The 19,030-nt window shown below is 42.2% G+C and overlaps 1 protein-coding gene across 1 annotated transcript; it reads left to right on the top strand.

Annotated features, from left to right (window-relative positions):
- The first annotated feature begins 5,455 nt into the window (after positions 1 to 5,455).
- htr5ab (5-hydroxytryptamine (serotonin) receptor 5A, genome duplicate b) lies at positions 5,456 to 12,442 on the top strand. The gene is made up of 3 exons (XM_047024026.1): positions 5,456 to 5,544; positions 9,021 to 9,821; positions 12,110 to 12,442. Exons 2-3 carry the CDS (start codon positions 9,114 to 9,116, stop codon positions 12,440 to 12,442), a joined length of 1,041 nt encoding a protein of 346 aa, XP_046879982.1. The 5' UTR covers positions 5,456 to 5,544; positions 9,021 to 9,113.
- The last annotated feature ends 6,588 nt before the right edge of the window (positions 12,443 to 19,030 follow it).

Below are 19,030 nucleotides of genomic sequence, written 5' to 3'. Positions count from 1 at the left end.
AACTCTTCTAATTTAATCTGGTTAATGTGAAGATGTAGAGTAGATACATGACAAAAGAACCAGAACATTAGTACCTTAAAATATATGACAATAGCATTTTTTTAAACCATTTATTCTGATGATAACACACTACTTAAGTCTCAACAGTATCCTAGACTCCATTAAACAGCACATTCAGAGCTGTTGAATTTACCATGATGAATCGGATTCTATTCTGTTTTAGGTCCCATTACCATTAATGGTTAGACAGAAAAGGTTCAGGTGGGGACAAGAAATCATCACATGGCTTTTATGAAAAAGGGACCACAAAAGTCAGGCCCATCCTCTTTCGTCACCCTCACCCGAAGCACAGAACCCTCACATTTAAATATCTGAAGGAGAGGGCGAGAGAGGCAGTCGCATGCCTGATTTGTTCCCTGATGCATAATAACAGGCCAGCCATCTCTGACTGTCCTGGATGTATGGAGGCCACCTCATCAGGAGCGGTCTGTCGAGGGGTCAGTCTCCAGAGCCTGGCACATTGTTCCCCCACAGTGCTCTTTGATTGCAGCACATTAGAGAAGATCAGGCCCTTCACACACACTCACACACACTCACCCCCAGCGTCCTAGAGGCGGCCCCGATTGGAGCCGGAGATGATGGTGACACATTGCACGGAAAACACCAGAAAAAGAATTTCTGGCTAGAGTGCTTCCCAGCAACATTCTATTTGTTTTGTGTTGAACTGAGAGATGGGGTTTGAAGGAGGGTTATCTGGAAGTAGTCCTAGTCAAGTCAAACACTCCAAATGTTTCTGAAGAGGTTAAAGATGCCTCTCCATCCTCAATATATACAATGGACAGATTGACACTGACAATAACATTACAATGGTATAGATCGTTTTTGTCAGTTGTCTGTGATGTATCAAATTCATGCTGAAGTGGTCACACAGTGCTCTTAAGAATATGAATGTAATTTGAGACTGAGATGGGAAGTGTAACCTACTTTACCTGGGCAGGTCTCTCGCTAAGCAGGGCCAGATTGATGTCTCCCGTCCATATTTTCTGGCACATGACCTTCCTAGGGTACTCATATACATTTTTCATTTTTTGAAAGCATTACCTCAGGCAATTCACCCAAAGGCTGAGTCCGGGGATCTTTACAGCCAGAACAGACACAATTAACCAATGTTCTCAAGTTCTAAAGTCCTTCAAAAATTCATTAACAATTTGAATTGAAAGTTGTCTGTGAGGAAGAAATCAATTTTAAAATGGGTTTCTCCATTTTTTATTTAAGTGAAGCTTTTTAACTATTTAACATAGCAAATAAGAGCAGGCATACATTTTCAGAGATGGCCATATTTAGCCATGGGTTACTACAATACATTCCATGAGTCATCTCTGTGGAATGAGTTACATTACACAAGATTTTCAATGAACTCTTTGATATACAGTATAGGATACTGCATTTTCATTAAATGCTATACATAACACTCAAGGAGGTTCAATTCCAACCTGGCACATTCTGAAAATGTGCAATTGGAAGTGAGATGTTGCCTTGTTAAATTAGGTTATGCAACAAGCACTCAAAGCTTTAAAGGCCCTTTGACTGCTTGATGATATCTAATTCATAAACATGAAAAACTCACTAGCGACATTTAGGGTTCTAGACAAGCTTAATATGCCTTAGAATATTAATTGTAATTAGATTTGGACTGAATGTGAAAGTTACTAGGCAGATGCCAACTTGGGGACTCATCCACTATAGAAAAGTGGGAGACCCAAGACATGAAGTGGTACATAGCTACTCTATCATTCTTCGTTAGTCAAACAAGTCAGACGAGTCAGACAAAATCATGGTTAAGAAAAAACAAACACATCATTGAGATAAGTTAGAAGCCATAAGTTAGACTGAGACATTCTTTATTTCAAGCACTCAATCTAAGACATGTTGTGTGTTCATACATTTTATGTGGAACATCATTATTTACAGAGCTGCTTACAGCTTATCACGTTTGATTAACAGAAACAAACCAGTCATCAAAATCTTGATCACACAATTTCTTTGTAAACAGAACCTCCACATGATTGTGTAAGCTCCAGCAGAAATGGATTACAATTCTTGATTCTTGATCTCTGGAGATCTTCTCCTCAGTTCTGGCTTGTCCAACTCCTTCCTCACCTCTTGCTTTCTATCTCTGGTTTACAATAATCATGGAAGAGTAGGTAAGAGTTAACCTTCATTTTCTAACATGTTTGCCTTGTAATTAATTTAGTTCATTTGCAATGTTATTAAATGTTTATTTTATTTAACTTTACTTTGACAATTTCCTAAAATCTTGAAATTGATTTGCTGGGACACCAGTTAGAGGAGGGTACATGGTCTTTATTTCAGTGCCAGAAAGCATTTGGTCGGTTCTGAGTGCACGTCCACGGTGTGTAACATTAGCGATGTAGAGACTGAGAATGTTGCTAAATAAAGGGATGGAGTGGAGTGTCACAGGAAACGGTAACGTTAACATTAGGGAATTAAAGCCAACAAATAGCAGTCTTAAAATCCTCTCCTGGCACATAACAAAATGAATTCAATTTTGTTCGAGATCGGTTGGCTGAACCAGGAAAGGACACCTTATGTCTGCCAACTGTATCAGGCTCAGAAAGTGGGAGGGGATAGGTAGAAATGCAGAGCTTGTCGAAGAAAACCTGCTAGCGAGTAGGTTAGGTTCACAGAGTGTTACCATGGACACTGACCAAAAGATTTCAATCACATAACATCCATGCTAAACCTAGAGTCAAAGTTCTTTGGACTAGACATTGTCATAGCAGGGAAGAAAACACTCTGGGATTTAGGTGTCCCACATTACCCAATGTCCCAGATTACCCAAATTCACCCAAGTCTTTAGCCAGGAGCAGGGGAAGCTGAAAAAGTGATGACCAGAGAGAGAAAAAAGGAGCTTACAAAAAAATGAATTATGTAACAAGCCTCTGACCGCAAGTTTGACCTTGGAAAAATTGACAATCAATGGAATTCCATAGCTAAGGAGTGGGTAAACTGCACTGGCAAACACAGTGCCACATCTTCCTGTAGCAGAGTCTGCATGATGCAGTGGAATTCAAATGTGGTCGTACTTCTACATTCAAAGAAAATCTAATCGCAAGATAGTTAGATTCTTCATAATTGTGCACCCTGTTGGAAATGCGCCATTAAATATTTATTTGAAAAAAAAAATTGAGGTGAGAAGTGCTCTTGTGAATTATAATGAAGCCACAAGGTGTGCAAACATACTTAGTTGTGGACATGCTGTGGCAAAGACATGCTCAGTTAACTAAATAAGGTAGTGCTAGCTTAGAGGCTCATTCATTTTTGTTCTGCAATATCCTCCTCTCTCGGACAGGTTGGGACTTGTGCTTTCATCACTACATCCACTCAATTTGAACAGCTATTCTCCATCAGATATATCTAAAGTGCCTGCCTACCTCAGCACATGGACAGCTTAGCACAAGACTGACCAGGTTACTCTCACCGCACCTCACACTAACCAGCTCCCCAATCACAGGGCTCCTTTGCAAAAACAATTTCCGTCTCTATCTTTTTCTTCAAGGATAACCTTTGAAATGGTGCAGTTTCATGAACCTGTATGGTTTCTTGACATGGAAAAGGGTTTTACCTGGAACCTTTTAATGAATCCTTTTTGGCCTCCAGGTCAACGCTTATTTTCCAGCACTCTCTCCAAGAGTGGTTGTAAGGCTTGACAGGAACTTTGGAAGGTGTGTCTGTGGTCCTCGAATGCTAGAGGAAAAGGAAACAGAGTAAACATGATTCTATCTACCGGGCTCCACGTACTGAACCATGACGTGTCTAAAGGAGGTCTGTATTCTGTCCAATTGTTTTTCTGTATGATTAGGGTTTCTGTAGTGCAGACACATCTTTTGTACTCTCTTGAATTTTTGTTTTTTAAATAGCCTGCCTGGAATAAACATGAAGCACCACACTCTTGTCACCACTTTGGAGACTCACATCGACCATCGCTGATTTGATTTGTTTAGATTAGATGTTCCTATTTGTCTGAAGGTTCTGTTTTGTTGTGACTTGATCTAGTGATTCACTGTGTCTGAACCTATTGTGCATTGTATATGTATCCCAGTCGTTAAATCCAAGCAGTCGCCAACAGAGAACTGATTCCCTCCTGAGGTCCTTTTAGATCTGAGGCATGTCAGACAGTGGGTACAACCTACAGAGGTCAGATCTCTTGAGTCATTGCAGAGGACATGACTCTTTACAATCAGATGACATGAGTTCAAGCTGTATCTAAGGAGGGATTCAGTCTGGTTATGGTAGAGTGCCATGCTTAGTGTCTGCAGAGAATGTGGAGGGAAATCCAAGTAATGGTCAGATGACATACAGTGGAAAAAAGACATTCTGACCTTGGGTGGTACATTATGTATATGTACTTGCTATGTACGTTATATATTATAATTCATAAACAGCTGACTCACCAATGGGACATATATGATTAATATAAACAATGATTTACATAACACTAATGGAGACACCTTAAGTGTTTTGCATTAATACCTCCACAGCTACACGCATTATCTTGCATGATTATTCATCTAGTTCGGCCCATCCCAGAGCAGCGTTGAGGGCTTCAGGGTTGCAGGGCTTCAGTTGTAGAGTACAAATCAGAATGCGGAAGCTGTCCATGGTGCTGAAACAGTAGTTTCGCTGTCCATGGTTCCAAACCTAAGCTGTCGCAGCAGTACATCCAACATGACCTGCTTGATCTCAAATGTAATCCTCCCCCCAAAAATCTAACCGTACAAAACAACATTCTGTATTCGAAAAAAAGTTCTGGAAAGCATTAGCATTTATTGAAACTGCATCATAGCCATCCGTTGATTTTAGAGAAGGTGCTGGTACTGAATTGTGTGAATTTAATTAAGCAATGCACCGAGGGAGATTAAATAATTTTCAGGACTAAGGCAAGAAGTCCCGCTGGGGATCTCTCATTGCATTCAGCCAAAATAAACTTGATTGCAATTTAAATACCAGCCCCGTGCACGGATACGAAATTGATTAAGCGCAAAAATGAATAAATTGTATTCCAGATGGGAGTGGCATAGGTTGGTGCATTGGCAAACTTGCATTAACGAATAGGTCACTTTTAAACATGAACCGATTTCTGTTATGCCAGATATCAGCCCACAAGGTAGGTTTAATGTAGTGCTTAGTTATTGACATAACTGTACAGAAATGTGTTACGGTCGTCAAAATGTTGTCTTTCTCATGTACTCAAAGTTCCTGCTGAATGTTTTTATGGATAACATCTCGACCATACATGTGTTTCATGCAGAAAAGCAAGCGTAGGGAAGTTGTATTTCCCCCTTCTGTCTGCCTTGGTTCATTCCAACACCGCTGTGTCTCTGGCGCGAGGTGCTGGTATAATAAACACACCGAGTTTCACGCACGGGGTATAGCGAGCAAAAGCAACGGACTGGAAAGCAAGGACGGAGAGGTCCATTATTTTTCTACGAAGGACTTATTTCCTTTAAAATGTGAAGAGGGGTAAGTTACTGTTTGGAAACATTTATGAGACGAGATTTAAGGTCTGGCATAAACTATACATGACAACTTGATTCAAATGTACGACTACTTTGTCTTCCACATCACTGGCAAAGGTTGGTTCGGTAGCCTACAGTAGTTTGTTCTGACAAGGGTGATAATGTATTAAACGGGTGTTGATTAAGCGTGACTCAAATGTGAAAGAATACCTTATGGGTAGAAATGGATCTCCTCAGCAGTGGTTAAAAATATCTTAAGCCACAAACATGAACGCAAATTGTCTATATATTAACTCTGTGATAGTATGCTTTATGGTGTTGTTTGCTACATAATAAGACTTGAATTAATTATTGAAAATAAATGCCCTACATGAACTCCATAATTAGCTGTGACTACAGAACAACTAGTTGATTACTGTCAGCTGTAAGCGTGTAATCAAGCTTATGAGATAAAACAGATGTACCAATCTGACAGGTTTCTTCCGGGAGTTTTGACTGACCAAAAACCAAATTGCTCCTCTTAATGAAAACGGTGTCACACACACAGATTCAGAGAGTTAAAATTGACTGAACTTGTATGTCCGTTATTTCATCGCACTTTGTGGATTATTTTGTCGTAATACTTCTATGTGTATCCTTCAAAATCCTTTGTTTTTCATCTAATTTGAGCTTTTCACTGATGTAGTCATAAATCCATGCACGTTCAAGGTTATCTATTCTTGGCATCGACATGACTGTAATTTCCCAATGATGGCTTCACACCCAATGGATTGCCCTCTTCAGTTAGTATAATCCTCATTTAGCTGTAACAGGACAGTATTTCCTTAGTTTGATTTTGTACATTGTACTGATTCGTATGACCACCGGTCTTTGAAGCCCTGTGTGAATTTTCACACTACGTTCCAATTCAAAGGGAGCGTAAAAGCCTGAGGAAATGACTCATGTATGTTAATAAAGGAAATAGCACTAGGTGTGTCGTGTAACTCTGAGAAAAACAAAGGGGGACACAAAGTCCTGTCCATCTCCATGAATAGATGTCATGTGACAGCTGTCTGTCGCTACAAGGCACCTGTTAGATGTATGTGTGTGTGTGTGTTTGTTTGTGAAAGATGAGAGAGGGAGAGATAAAGAAAGAAAGAGAGACAGAGAGATAGGATTGTCACTTATGATTAGCGGGCGGCTCTTGGATCCCTGTCTTTGGTGAACACCGAATGTTTGATTGCCTGTTTTATTCTGTATGCGTTTGCGCAATTTCATGGCTCTCAGGACTTGCTAATAGAAGAGGGGTGAGGGGAAGTTGTCAGTAGGCCAGCGAGAACGGTCTGGCTCTGTGATTAGAAGAATGCCCGCGGCATTACTTTGGCTGACAGAAGTAGCCCCAAGGTTACTGACAAGGCCCAGCCGGTATAATCAGATGCATCATAGGTAATGACATCACATGCATGCAAATATGATATTACACCCTTATCAGTGTCAGAAGTGTCATAGTATTCTACAGAAGTGCCATACTATTCTACTGTATGTAGGTGCTGTCGGTGTGTTTGTGTTTTCCCACACTACTAGTGGCAGTGTTTCTTTTCTACCCAAATGCTTTATCACATGCCTGTTTGGAGTGACATGCTGTCGTGGGAATTTGTAGTGTTGTTTGCACTCTGCAGTCACCTCACAAAGCAATGTTTTTATGAAATGTCAAAAACTTGGCTGGTTCTCAAAGTCATCCTAGATTGTTATACCCTGTGCCAAAGAGTGAATTATTTATTTGTTGTCCATCAAGTCACTAGGGACATGGTGTATGGTAAAATGACCATGCCACTTAATTTGTCTGCTTCTGATCTTCCACAGTCTAGTTTTACATTATAAATTAAAGGTGGATCTATTTTATACAAAACACATTTGTGATGCAACAAAGGTTTCTCTATATTTTGCTTACAATGTTGTTAGCGAGAGTACAGACTAAGAACAGTATCATATTGATTCATTTTTCTAATACAACACTCACTCAATTAGGGTTTCATAGCCTGCCATTTCTTTTTTTTGTGATATTATGGAGCTTATGGACCAGATGTGTCAATGTCACTCAGGCCTTCTGCTTAGCAACGGGTTGCCGTGGTCTTGCATGTTCACTAATCACTAACTGTACTTTCGATTTTAAAGAACATTGTACATCTTCGTAGAACATGTTGTTGCTGATTTTGATGTAAGTGGAGTCTTTCCCAAAAGCATTGTTAAAAATACAAACACTTTCCTGCCACAGGTTTCTTGAGAATGGTTGTATGGATGAATCAACAAAGATCTTCATCTAAAATGGAAAGCGACTACAAAACCAATATCTATCAAACATCTATCATTTTTCTTTAAGTGGGATACGCCAGTCAATGAGAAGTAGATATGATAAATGTCTGCTAATGGAAGTCAGTAGTGGTCGGATGTTCATGGGGTGCATGTGCGTCATAAAAGATAAACATCTTAGTTAGAAATCCTTGAAAGTATATTGAGACTCGCAGGGAAGCCGATGCGAGGTAATTACACTAGATCTGTCTGGACATGATTTGTGTATTGTCACGCAATTTCTTTCCCCAAAAATTGAATTGAATACTACCATGTTTGTACAGTTTGCTCCACACTAACCAGCCAAAATATTTACTTTCATGTCCAAATAGGCTAGGACAATTTTTAATTGTTTGCATGAACCGAGATAGAAAAGTTTAAGTTGGCACAGCCAGCAGTAATTTCTGTCTCTGCCTTTTGAATGAGTTTCATTCAAGCTTCTCATTGTCTGCTCATTCTCTGCTCTGCTGTGCCCTATAAATCATATTGTTTCTAAAATAAAGAATGCTTTTTTGCCAAATGTAACTGTCAGTGAAATCTAAAATAGGAATATGATAATGTGTGCAACGGGGGGGGGGGGGGGGGGGGGGGATTCAATATTGTTTTACAGCATGAACAATTGAATTATTCCCAGGGTATTGTTTTGGAACTGTTTTGTCCAAACAAGCAGCTTGATGAGGGCTTAAGTTACACAAATTTTAACTAAAGCTGTGGGAATAATTGATGTCAATGCAAATCCAAGCTTGGTGCTGGAGCTTTGGAATTGAATGTGTAAGTTCCCTTTAGACTCATTAATCCCCAGACATGCCTTGGAGCCTTATTAACAGTGAGGGAAATCACTCATAAAAGTTGTAGGCTGGTTACGTGACTGTTGAAAAGAGACACTGAATGGCTTCTGCTCAGTGATTTAAGTATGTTTTGCTGCATATCAAAGTTTTGTGGCTTTGTGTCTTTTCACCAGTCATTGTACAATCTACCCCATCCATTCGATGTCCCGTTTTTTTTTGTGGGACCTGTTTTGTCTAACCAAATAACTCTTATGCTTATTTTCTTCTTTCTCTCTCATTCTGTCAATCCTTTTCCCTCTGCCTGTCCTCTCTCTCCTTCCTTTATCCCTCCTTCACTCTCTCCTTCACCCCCTGCCTTCCGCAGCAGAATGTGCCTGTCGGAAGTGTCCCTTGTGGCAGTGCTACCGGACTGCACTCCGCAAGCACCAGAGCCGTGAGCGACCAGGAGGGGCCAACCATGACGCACCCCAACGCCAGCGGCGTGAGCTCCAACATCAGCGACACCTTGGACGGCCTGGGCTCTGGCAACTTCTACCGTCCCTTCTCTGTGTTCAGCGTGTTGACGCTCACGCTGCTCGCCATGCTGGTGGTGGCCACGTTCGTGTGGAACCTCCTGGTGCTGTTGACCATCTTGAGGGTACGGACCTTCCACCGCGTGCCCCACAACCTGGTGGCGTCCATGGCGATCTCGGATGTGATGGTGGCGGCGCTCGTGATGCCCCTCAGCCTGGTCCATGAGCTGAACGGGCGTCTGTGGAAACTGGGCAGGGTCCTCTGCCAGGTGTGGATCTCCTTCGACGTCCTCTGCTGCACGGCCAGCATCTGGAACGTCACCGCCATTGCCCTGGACCGCTATTGGTCGATCACCAGGCACCTGGAATACACTCTGAAAACCAGGAAGAGGATTTCCAACGTGATGATCGCCCTCACCTGGCTTCTGTCCTCGGTCATCTCCCTGTCGCCACTCTTTGGCTGGGGGGAGACTTACTCTGAGGGGGCGTTGGAATGCCAGGTGAGCCAGGAGCCTTCCTATACCATCTTCTCCACCTTCGGAGCTTTCTACCTGCCGCTGTGTGTGGTGCTGTTTGTCTACTGGAAGATCTACAAGGCTGCCAAGTTTCGCATCGGCTCGCGCAAGAACAACACCATCACGCCCATGGCTGAGGTGATTGAGATTCACATTGTATGCCGGTAGATCTTGCCTGTGTGGATTCTTGGCTTTTGTTGATCATTTTTTGAAAACATGTAGGCCGATATCAGTACTGAAAACACAACAGTAAGTTAACTGTCGGCTGTGTACTTTTCCCATTATCTATCAGTAAACGTTGTTGATGTTGTTTCTTCAGTAGGATGTTAGGATCTCATTAGATCACCCATCTTTGTTTTAGATTGTATTGCCTTATCGCACAGCCCAAGTGACAGAAAACATACTGTGGACTAAACTACAGATCTTAGTTATGTTTATGCCGTTCAGACTCCAAATTCCTTGTGTTGTGTGAATGGTGCTTCACTCTCTCTCTTACCTGCCATATTCTATACGAAATAACTCATTAGTATTGACCTTCTAAAAGATATATAAGCAGAAGCCTACAGACACAAGCACATAAACAGACTGAAAAAACTATATTTTATAGCTTTAGGGAGGCAAGAAATAAAGTCATGAAGACAGACATAAGTAAAACCACCCCCACCGCCGGAACCAACACGCCACGTTGTTAATGCCTGCAGGCAAGCGCAGGTCTATAAATACCTCCGTCTTTAACGATGCCGGGGTGTGCAGCACCTTCCTTACTGTGGAGCTTCCTTCTAATCATCTGACGCCCTGCCTCCGACCACACTTGATAAGACCAAGCAAACACTTCCAATCAGGCCGTTTCATCCTGTGCACAGACTGTGCAGGAACTTCCTGCCTGCCTTGCACCCTCTCTTGTTGACATTCTTTGTGGCTGTAATATCCTGCAGCATTCCGATGCAACATCCTCGGTGAGATGGGTGGGTGTGGATGCAGCCAGCTTGAAAAATATGAAGGAAAGAATATCAAAATACAAAATGCTGAGAAGCTACTGTGGGCATTTTGTTTATGCACCTGTTGAACTACAGAGAATGCTGTAGTTACTGATTGGAAATAAATTGGTTTATCAGAGATCTTTGCTAGGTCCATCCTTGGCAGTTGTCCACTGAATGCTGAGGGCCTTTGGCTTCAAATTAGGCTTGGATGTTTATTTTGTAGAATCCCTTTGGATTGTACTTAGAAGCGAATGAATAACTAAATAAAGGAATGAATAAAAGGAGTAATAAATATGCTACTGTATACCAATGAAGTCACATCACCACAGCTCATCAAATACCCTGTCAAGTTATTTATGTAAAGAACTTCTCGAAGAGGGATTAACAAGCCTGCATGCTTTCAGGCCAGTTAAAAGCACAGACAGCGGGGTTGTGACTTGAAGGGTCTACAAATCCCTGGACAAAATGATTCATCAGACCATGAATTGAGGCAGTATGGTGAAGCACTCTGAACTTCTGCCCTGCCTGAACTAATCCATTTACACCATGTATCCTTCCATAGTCTACCCCTCTGTATGGATGTATGACCTTCCTGCAAGCTTAATGTATCCCAAAACATTATAGGCGCAGTGCCGGTGCCAGGGGAGTCTTCCCTCCACAGTATTTCATATTGGAAACATGGAAATGCTTTCATGACAGGTTAACACAGTCTGACGTCTTTGAATGTCGGACATTTCCATTAAAAGGACTCAGGACTCGGACAGATTCCCAGTTCTCGTCCTTTGGGTGCACTTTCAACAGTATAAAACCCTTTCTCTCCTGCCAAAGATGTATGGTTTGGTTCTCTCCATACTCTTTCATTGAGGATCATCCTTCTTGACTTGTCCACCCCGTTCTGCAAGATCAACTGATCTGCATTGATTTGACTGAGCATTTCCTCAACTCCCACTCCTAACCAGCGTCGTCTCACGCACACATACTGGCCACACAGTTTGATGTGTTCACATGGTGTGCACACAAACACACATGAATGCGTTTACGGAATATTAAGACAAGCAGCTCAGCCAAGCGGTTAAGCTTTGGTTTTCCCGTGGCAGGTGAGTGTGGTTCCAAAGACATTGTCGGTATTGAAGGAGCTGCCACGGTAGGAGAGGTGACTTAGAAACCAACGTGTGGGTGGGTGACTGAGGAGCTTCAGGCGAGGCAGAAGGTTTTACATTTGAAGGCATTTCTTTATTTGTTCATTTTGTTGTACTGTTTTGCCCTCTGAGAGGGCAATCAAAAATGTGGTCGATGCCAAGAGTGCTCGTTAAAGTGTTTTTCACTTGCCAGATTTCCGGTGCCAGATAGGTTGGTTCTTTTATACCAATGTACATCCCTTGTAATGTTCCTTGACTGACAGTTAGGCGGAATGATTTCCTGACAGGCTGATGGTGTGATTGACAGGTGAAGGAGGCCTCCCGGCAGCCCCAGATGGTCTTCAACGTCCGCCACGCCACCGTTACATTCCAGACAGACGGCGACACGTGGCGCGAGCAGAAGGAGAAGAAGGCGGCCCTCATGGTGGGCATCCTCATCGGGGTCTTCGTCCTGTGCTGGATCCCCTTCTTCATCACGGAGCTCATCGTGCCCCTCTGCTCCTGTTACATCCCGCCCATCTGGAAGAGCATCTTCCTCTGGCTGGGCTACTCCAACTCTTTCTTCAACCCGCTCATCTACACGGCCTTCAACAAGAACTACAACAACGCTCTGAGGAACCTGTTCTCTCGCCAGCGTTGAGGCCCCCCCCCCCCTCCCCCTCCTCCCTCCCCCCTCCCAGGCACCTGGAGATGGGCTTTAGATGTAGTGTCGCAGGCCACCTCTAACGCCACACTGCACGCGTCCGATATTTTCGCTTTTTAGCTTTACATCTCCAAAACACGAACGCATTTTGGGGGATCTGAGCGTCAAAGGAAATTGGCAAGTAGCATGTGCAAAGATGTACCTGGACGTACTAGGTGCTCTGTAAGTGTTTGAAAACTTTGGACTCGCAGGCAAAGATGTGAGCACCAGGCCAGGAACAATACGTTTTTCAAAGAAAGGACCGAAGGACATCTGACAACAGCCTTTCTCACTGGATGCTTGTATGGAGACAAAAAGAAGAATTGCTCATTCTATCTCTCACAACAACAGTTTCATCTTGTGATTTAATGGATGCAACAGAAATAGCAATGAGTGGGAGGTGCAGGGTAACTCTTCTCTGATCCAATAATTAGGACCACATGGGGGTTAAACTGTCATTTGAGGGCTGCATTCTCCCTTAGAAATATACATTATCTGTCTGACTGAGCAGGGATGATATAATTTGTGACTCAAAGTTTTATAAAAGTAGTGGTGAAACGTGTTTGGAAACAGCAATCTCATATCATTGTGATTACTTTGAAAAGGATTCAAAATAACTGATAAAGCACGATTGCTGTATTTCACCATCAAAAAATTGATATAATCATGTAGTGGAATGACCTGAAATAAAGACATAAGCTTGAGTTATACAGTGGATGGTCTAATTGAATTTCTGTCTGTGTGAGACTAAGAGCAGAAATTAAGGAAAGTTCCAACTCATAAAATGTGGTTAATTCGGCGTGTAATAACGTGTGAGTGTGAGTATCAATGAATGGCAATCAAAAAGGATGCATATGGTTGTCCTCTGTTCTGCTAATATCATGTTGCTACTGGATAAATAACTTCAACCAGCTTGAGTATGAGGATGATGATGGTGATGATACGCATGACAATGGAAATGAAGAAGGGAGAACCCATGAGCTCTCTTGTGGACTCATTTAAATAGCCTCTAATCTCTTTTCCCCTTCTCACGTTGCCTGGGGCCAGCTGATTAGTCACTTAGCACACCAAGATAGCATCACATGGCACAGGAAATGCAAAACAGCCACTACCCTTCCAGAAAACGAATCCCCTGAAGATCCCTTTCCCTCTTGAAGGTAATGGTGAAGTGTGTGTGTGTGTGTGTGTGCATGTTTACATAGATGTGAGTGCAAAACATGTCTGCTGTGTGTGTGTGTGTGTGTGTGCACTGACAGGTGTGTGTTAGTCTGAGTCCGTTATATGAGTGCATGCATGGCTTTGGACTTGGGTGTGTATGCGTGTGTTGGAGCACATTGGTGAGTGTGTAAGTGTTAATGTGTGTGTTTGTGTGTGTGTGTGTGTGTGTGTGTGAGCAAGTCAGTCAACTACAGAAAAGTCGGGGCAGGACGCAGTGCAACCCTTGGCTGCCCTTCTCTCATGCAAACACTCACATCTCCACATCAAAGATGCACTATGAGTTATCACCCCAGTGAGAAACGGAAGAAGGGAAGGGAGGGGAAACTCCAGGGTCGGGTTGTCCAGTCAGGTGCACAAGATTTTTGGATCTGAGCCAATGCACCACTCTGTACAGTCATTCTTGACTGGTTTTTCATTTTATATTTCAAAGGAATGAAGACGAAAGAGAGAGAGAAAACGAGAGAGAAGGAGAGCAGTATGAACAACAACACAGAGTAAAGGGAAGCTACTTGTTCTCAATCTGCAAGGAGGATGCGCCTCTTCACTTCACTCTGAGGAAACATTGTGTTCTGCTTTTGTGAGACACTACGACGCTCCCAAAACAGTGTCTTAGTGCACGGGTAAAATAGTGTGCGTGTTTTTTGTTTGACCCTACATGTTCTTTTATGTTTGTGTTCAACTCTCATGAACTATAATTGTCTTCGAGACCAGAAATTAACAGGAATACAGAATGTTTGTTGAGCATCTTAGCTGCTTCTTGTACTGAACCTTCCATTGACATTTCAAGAAAGCCTTAATGGTGTATCTCTACCCACTGGAGTATTACGGTTCCCCCACAAGTGTGAACTGAGAAAAACAACAAGGAGATATGCATGCAAAGCTCGTATGAGACATATTCTCCTGGTACGGGAGTAAGAGTGCTTCTCTCTTGTCTTCAGATCATTTGCATTTACATTTTATACCTCAGGAACTTTGGGTTAATCGACATGAGAAAATCACAGTGCAGGGACCTTTACAAAGCTGAAAAACACATTTTATGCACAGACCAATGAGTATTTTTGAATTTTGCCTCCGGAGAGCATAGGAGCATGGCCAGGTTTGGCAGGTGTTTGGTTACTTCAAGATATGTAAAAATAGATCTAATCAGACTGGTCATTACTTCAACTGCCCAATTAACAAACCGGAGGAGGGAGAGTTCTTCTGACACCTGCTTGCACTTTGGTTTCCTTCTAAGGACTTTCATCTACCGCGGTCACTGTGTGTGTGTGTGCGTGTGTGCGTGCGTGTGCGCGTGTGCGGGAGTGAGTGAGCACTACCATTATAAAGCATTCATCAGATGCTTTGATCCTAAGTGATGTACAGGGGAGAATTTGATTGTGGTTAAATGCTCAACCATCATAGTATGTCTGGCAAAGCGCCTCTTCCTTTTTTTAATTTAAATTGTCCTTGTTTCCACCTTCGACAGGTCAGCCATCTTTCATGTGCAGCTCACCAGTTATACTTTGTGTGCCTTAGGACATATCTGTTGTGTCCATTAAATCACAGCTGTTACTATTGGCAAGGTCAACTGGGTACTTCTTTTCATCATAGATTTAGGAAGAGATTTATTTAGTTGAAGACGGAATGTGCTTCTGCTTGAAATGATTAAGCTTTGATTTTCCACTACCAATGGTTGAAATAGGTGACATTCAGTGAGCACCTTAGAGGCAGATTTATCTACTAGTGTTTGCTCAACACCTTTACACCTCCAACTCTCTCTTCAAACCTGTTTTACATTCTAGTCACTCAAACAATGAAAAATAGATTCACCATCTGACATGATTAATTGAGCATAATTTGCATATTCTGTCATGAATAAATTCATATCAGGTATGTTTTAAAATATTGCATCAACTATTTGTGTAGGTTAAACAATGTTTTTGTGTATTGTTTTGGGGTTTCAGCCACATAGGAGCAATGTAAGGTGGGGGGGGGGGGGGGGGGGGGGTAGGAAGTTATCTCTGTCTGGACTGGTATGCTGTTGTGTACAAGTAGAATATTTTGCCGTATGCAAACCAGTTTGCTTTTCTGACTATTCTGACCAACAATCCACATCACTGGAAGAGACATCAACAGCAGAGGCAACTGTACGTGGAGGACAGGTACTTAACAGTACGCACCGGTTCAAGCCACTAAAATGTCCCAAACAGGTCACATTTCTTCCATACCCACTAACTGGGAGACGTTTTTGACTGTGCTGTGCTCCCAAAAATGCTACTTTGTGGGCATGGGTATTTTGGCTGCCCAAAATTAATCGGTTACCTAAATGGTTGGCTTTTGCATACAGGTCAGTACTGCCAAACGTTTTATTTTCCTGTCTGCTTAAAGGGCTTCCACTGCTCACCACCTCGAGATTCTTCACCACATTTCTATTTGAGCCTCCTGTACATTGACATTTAATTGGGAAAACTTTTGCAAATCCCTTGCAGCAAGAACCCAAAGTTAGCAGAGTTCAGCCGTAAGGCTTCTGACATTTCAATCAACTACCGTCAGCACGAGAGCTTTTTATTGAGTAAACCACTTTAAACTCTGATGATGTGTGCAGAGCATGCCATCTTATCATGACATAAATGATGGGCCTGTTGAAGTGTGAATGGTTTTTAGTTTGAATTCCCCTGAAGATCCAAAATCATTAGAATATGAATAAGATGTTCTGAATGTGATTAAAACCCTGAGCTGATTGCCGTGACTTTTGATTTCGACGATACTAAGACGAGGTCCTTACACAGATAATACAGACCTAGGATGTCCTGATGGGTTAGAATTAGGAGAACTGGATGTATCTACTGAACCATCTAAACAACCAAACAGTCCAATCTAAAGAACATGACCTCTTGTGTCATGTTGAATGTAAAGTTTGGCACATTTTGAATGTTCTAGAAATGTGCCTCCTGGAAACCTATAATGTTTGTATGTTGTACTGTATTTCCTTGTGTTGCATGTGCATAACTTGGATCCAATGGCAAGCAGGGACTGAACTGTATTGTTTTCACCAATCCAGTCATGTCAGATCCATTTCTTCTGTGAGGCATAGATTTAAACGGTATTCAACTGCTGAGCCAAAAGACAGGTGAAGAACTACTAGCAAACCGCACAACAACCTGAGTACCAAACTTATAACCACAGGCACCATAACCCGCTGCTTAACACCTGTGCAAAGTTGGTGGCCAAATCCATGACTTGCAGTGGGAGCTTTTGGAAGGCAATGGTTCCAAATTACAAGTTGACGAAATTCAATTCGTCAATAAGTAGCCTAGTAAATGGGCCATCTGGCATATGTGCAGAACTTGCGAGTTTACCAGTCCCTCTACTTGGAGTTCAGATATATAAGGTCCAGATCAGCGAGCGGTAGGTCTATATATGATATAGCAGGTGGCTGCGTTCAACAAGGTCAAAACTGCATTCAGCGCCGATTATAGCAGGGAATGGAAATGTAGAACAATGTTACAAAGTAAATCGCTGGCTCAACACGGGAGACAATTCACCAACCGTAGTAAATGAATAGCCTATATCCTTGCATTTTAACTGCACATTGGCCTATTTAAGACAGTGAAGGAATGCGTAGTCCATGCAATGGGAAAGCGAACGTTAACAACGTTTGCACGTTTTATCTCAAGCTATTCTCTAAATTAGTTACAAAAAATGGTTATTTTGAATTCAGATTGAGGACTCACGCGGCGAACTGTGACGGCAGAGTATCTGTCAAGCAGAGAGCATCGATGGCACTTTGACAGCTTTCAATTTCATGCATTTCATCTATACTCAGACGGCTATCCAGCAGCGCAAAATTCACATTGGGCTATGCAACCTGAAAACACCTCATGAATCGATAGAACGCATCATTGTAAGAGCCCAGAGAATATGTTAGTGTCTCATAGCCTACATTTAATTTAATTAATTAATTGCATGTTGTGATTGCCCTGCAAGGCCTTTCAACCATTTAAATCAATAAGAATTATGTGGGAGAACATTTGTTTAAATAGGCCTATTGTACGATATTGGATGTCGATCAAATAAAATGTGATATTAATTTGAAACAGAAACATTAACTTAAATCAGCATTAACTTTTGCTCAGGGCCACTTTCCCGGCTCCCAGTGTGTGCATGGGGACTTTCCCCTTCACAAATTCCTCCTGGCACTGTTGACTGTGATGAAAATAACAATCAGCCAAAAAAAAAAGCTGCATCTTCTCTTCATGGTTCTCTTCCGTCGTAAAAAGATGAGTGAGCTAAATGATTCCGCTAATCTCCGTAAAGCACTGGGGATTGGAACGGCACTTGCACCGTTGCTGGCAGCTCCTTTGTTGTTTATCCGACGCTTGAAAAGCTAACTTCACTGGCTGCAGGTTTTACACGCTGCAGGTACTTGTTATGGTCTGTACACACGCACGCGCAGGCACACACGCACACACACAGAATATGTATTTGGAAACGCACACAATCTCTCGCCCACCATAATCCTTCCTGACTCCCCGTTTCACCACTGATGTTTGCTGTTGGTGGATGATTTAATTTTGTGCTCAGTTTAGGTTAAAACAACAGTGGTTGAACACCACCATCTTTTATGACAGACCTCCTTTCTCTGGTCTATATTCTGTGTGCTGCTTAAATAGCCTAACCGATACAGACCCAGGGCCTGGAACTAACATGAGGCTCTCAAAGCTGGTCTGGGATGCTCAATTGAATTCCCATCATCTTTGAATTACGTTGTTTCCCTAACATCTTCCATCGATGGACACTCTCGCTACATCTGTGTGCATGTCTGTGTCTTTGTTCTCCGTTTATTCAGCTGTGTTGGTGTGAGTGCTTGTGCCTCCTGTGTGAACTCTGTATGCATGGGGGTGTGTTCGAGGGTCAGTATTGTGAATGTTTTGGCTGTTTTCCGTGTCTATCTGCTGTAGGTCTGAGACTTTTTACTGTAAGGTGGTTGGACAAATTCGATTTCACATTGAGCTCTGGGAAATGCAAACAAATGCAGACCAGATGATGCTAGCCTGACTGACAAATGTTGCCAGGATATTGTTGTGTCCAATTTTCTTGTTTTAATATCCAAGCTCAAGCTATGCTACTGTACCTTTCTCTTCTGCTGACTAGTTTGATTCTGGTGTTAGGGTAATTGTGGACTTATTGTAATTCAATTGTCAATAAATGTGGGTTTTCATGCATATAACATGTAGTTTGTAAGGATGTGCGGTTCATTTTTATTGCTTTTGCTTGCAGTCAAATTATGAATCCACAATCTTAGCAAAACCCTTTATGAGGAGCACATTGAATGAGAGTCATTGGGGA

The sequence above is a fragment of the Hypomesus transpacificus genome, chromosome 8 (assembly GCF_021917145.1).
Source record: "Hypomesus transpacificus isolate Combined female chromosome 8, fHypTra1, whole genome shotgun sequence".
NCBI classification, from domain to species: Eukaryota; Metazoa; Chordata; class Actinopteri; order Osmeriformes; family Osmeridae; genus Hypomesus; species Hypomesus transpacificus.
This window is presented reverse-complemented; position numbering and strand designations above follow the sequence as displayed.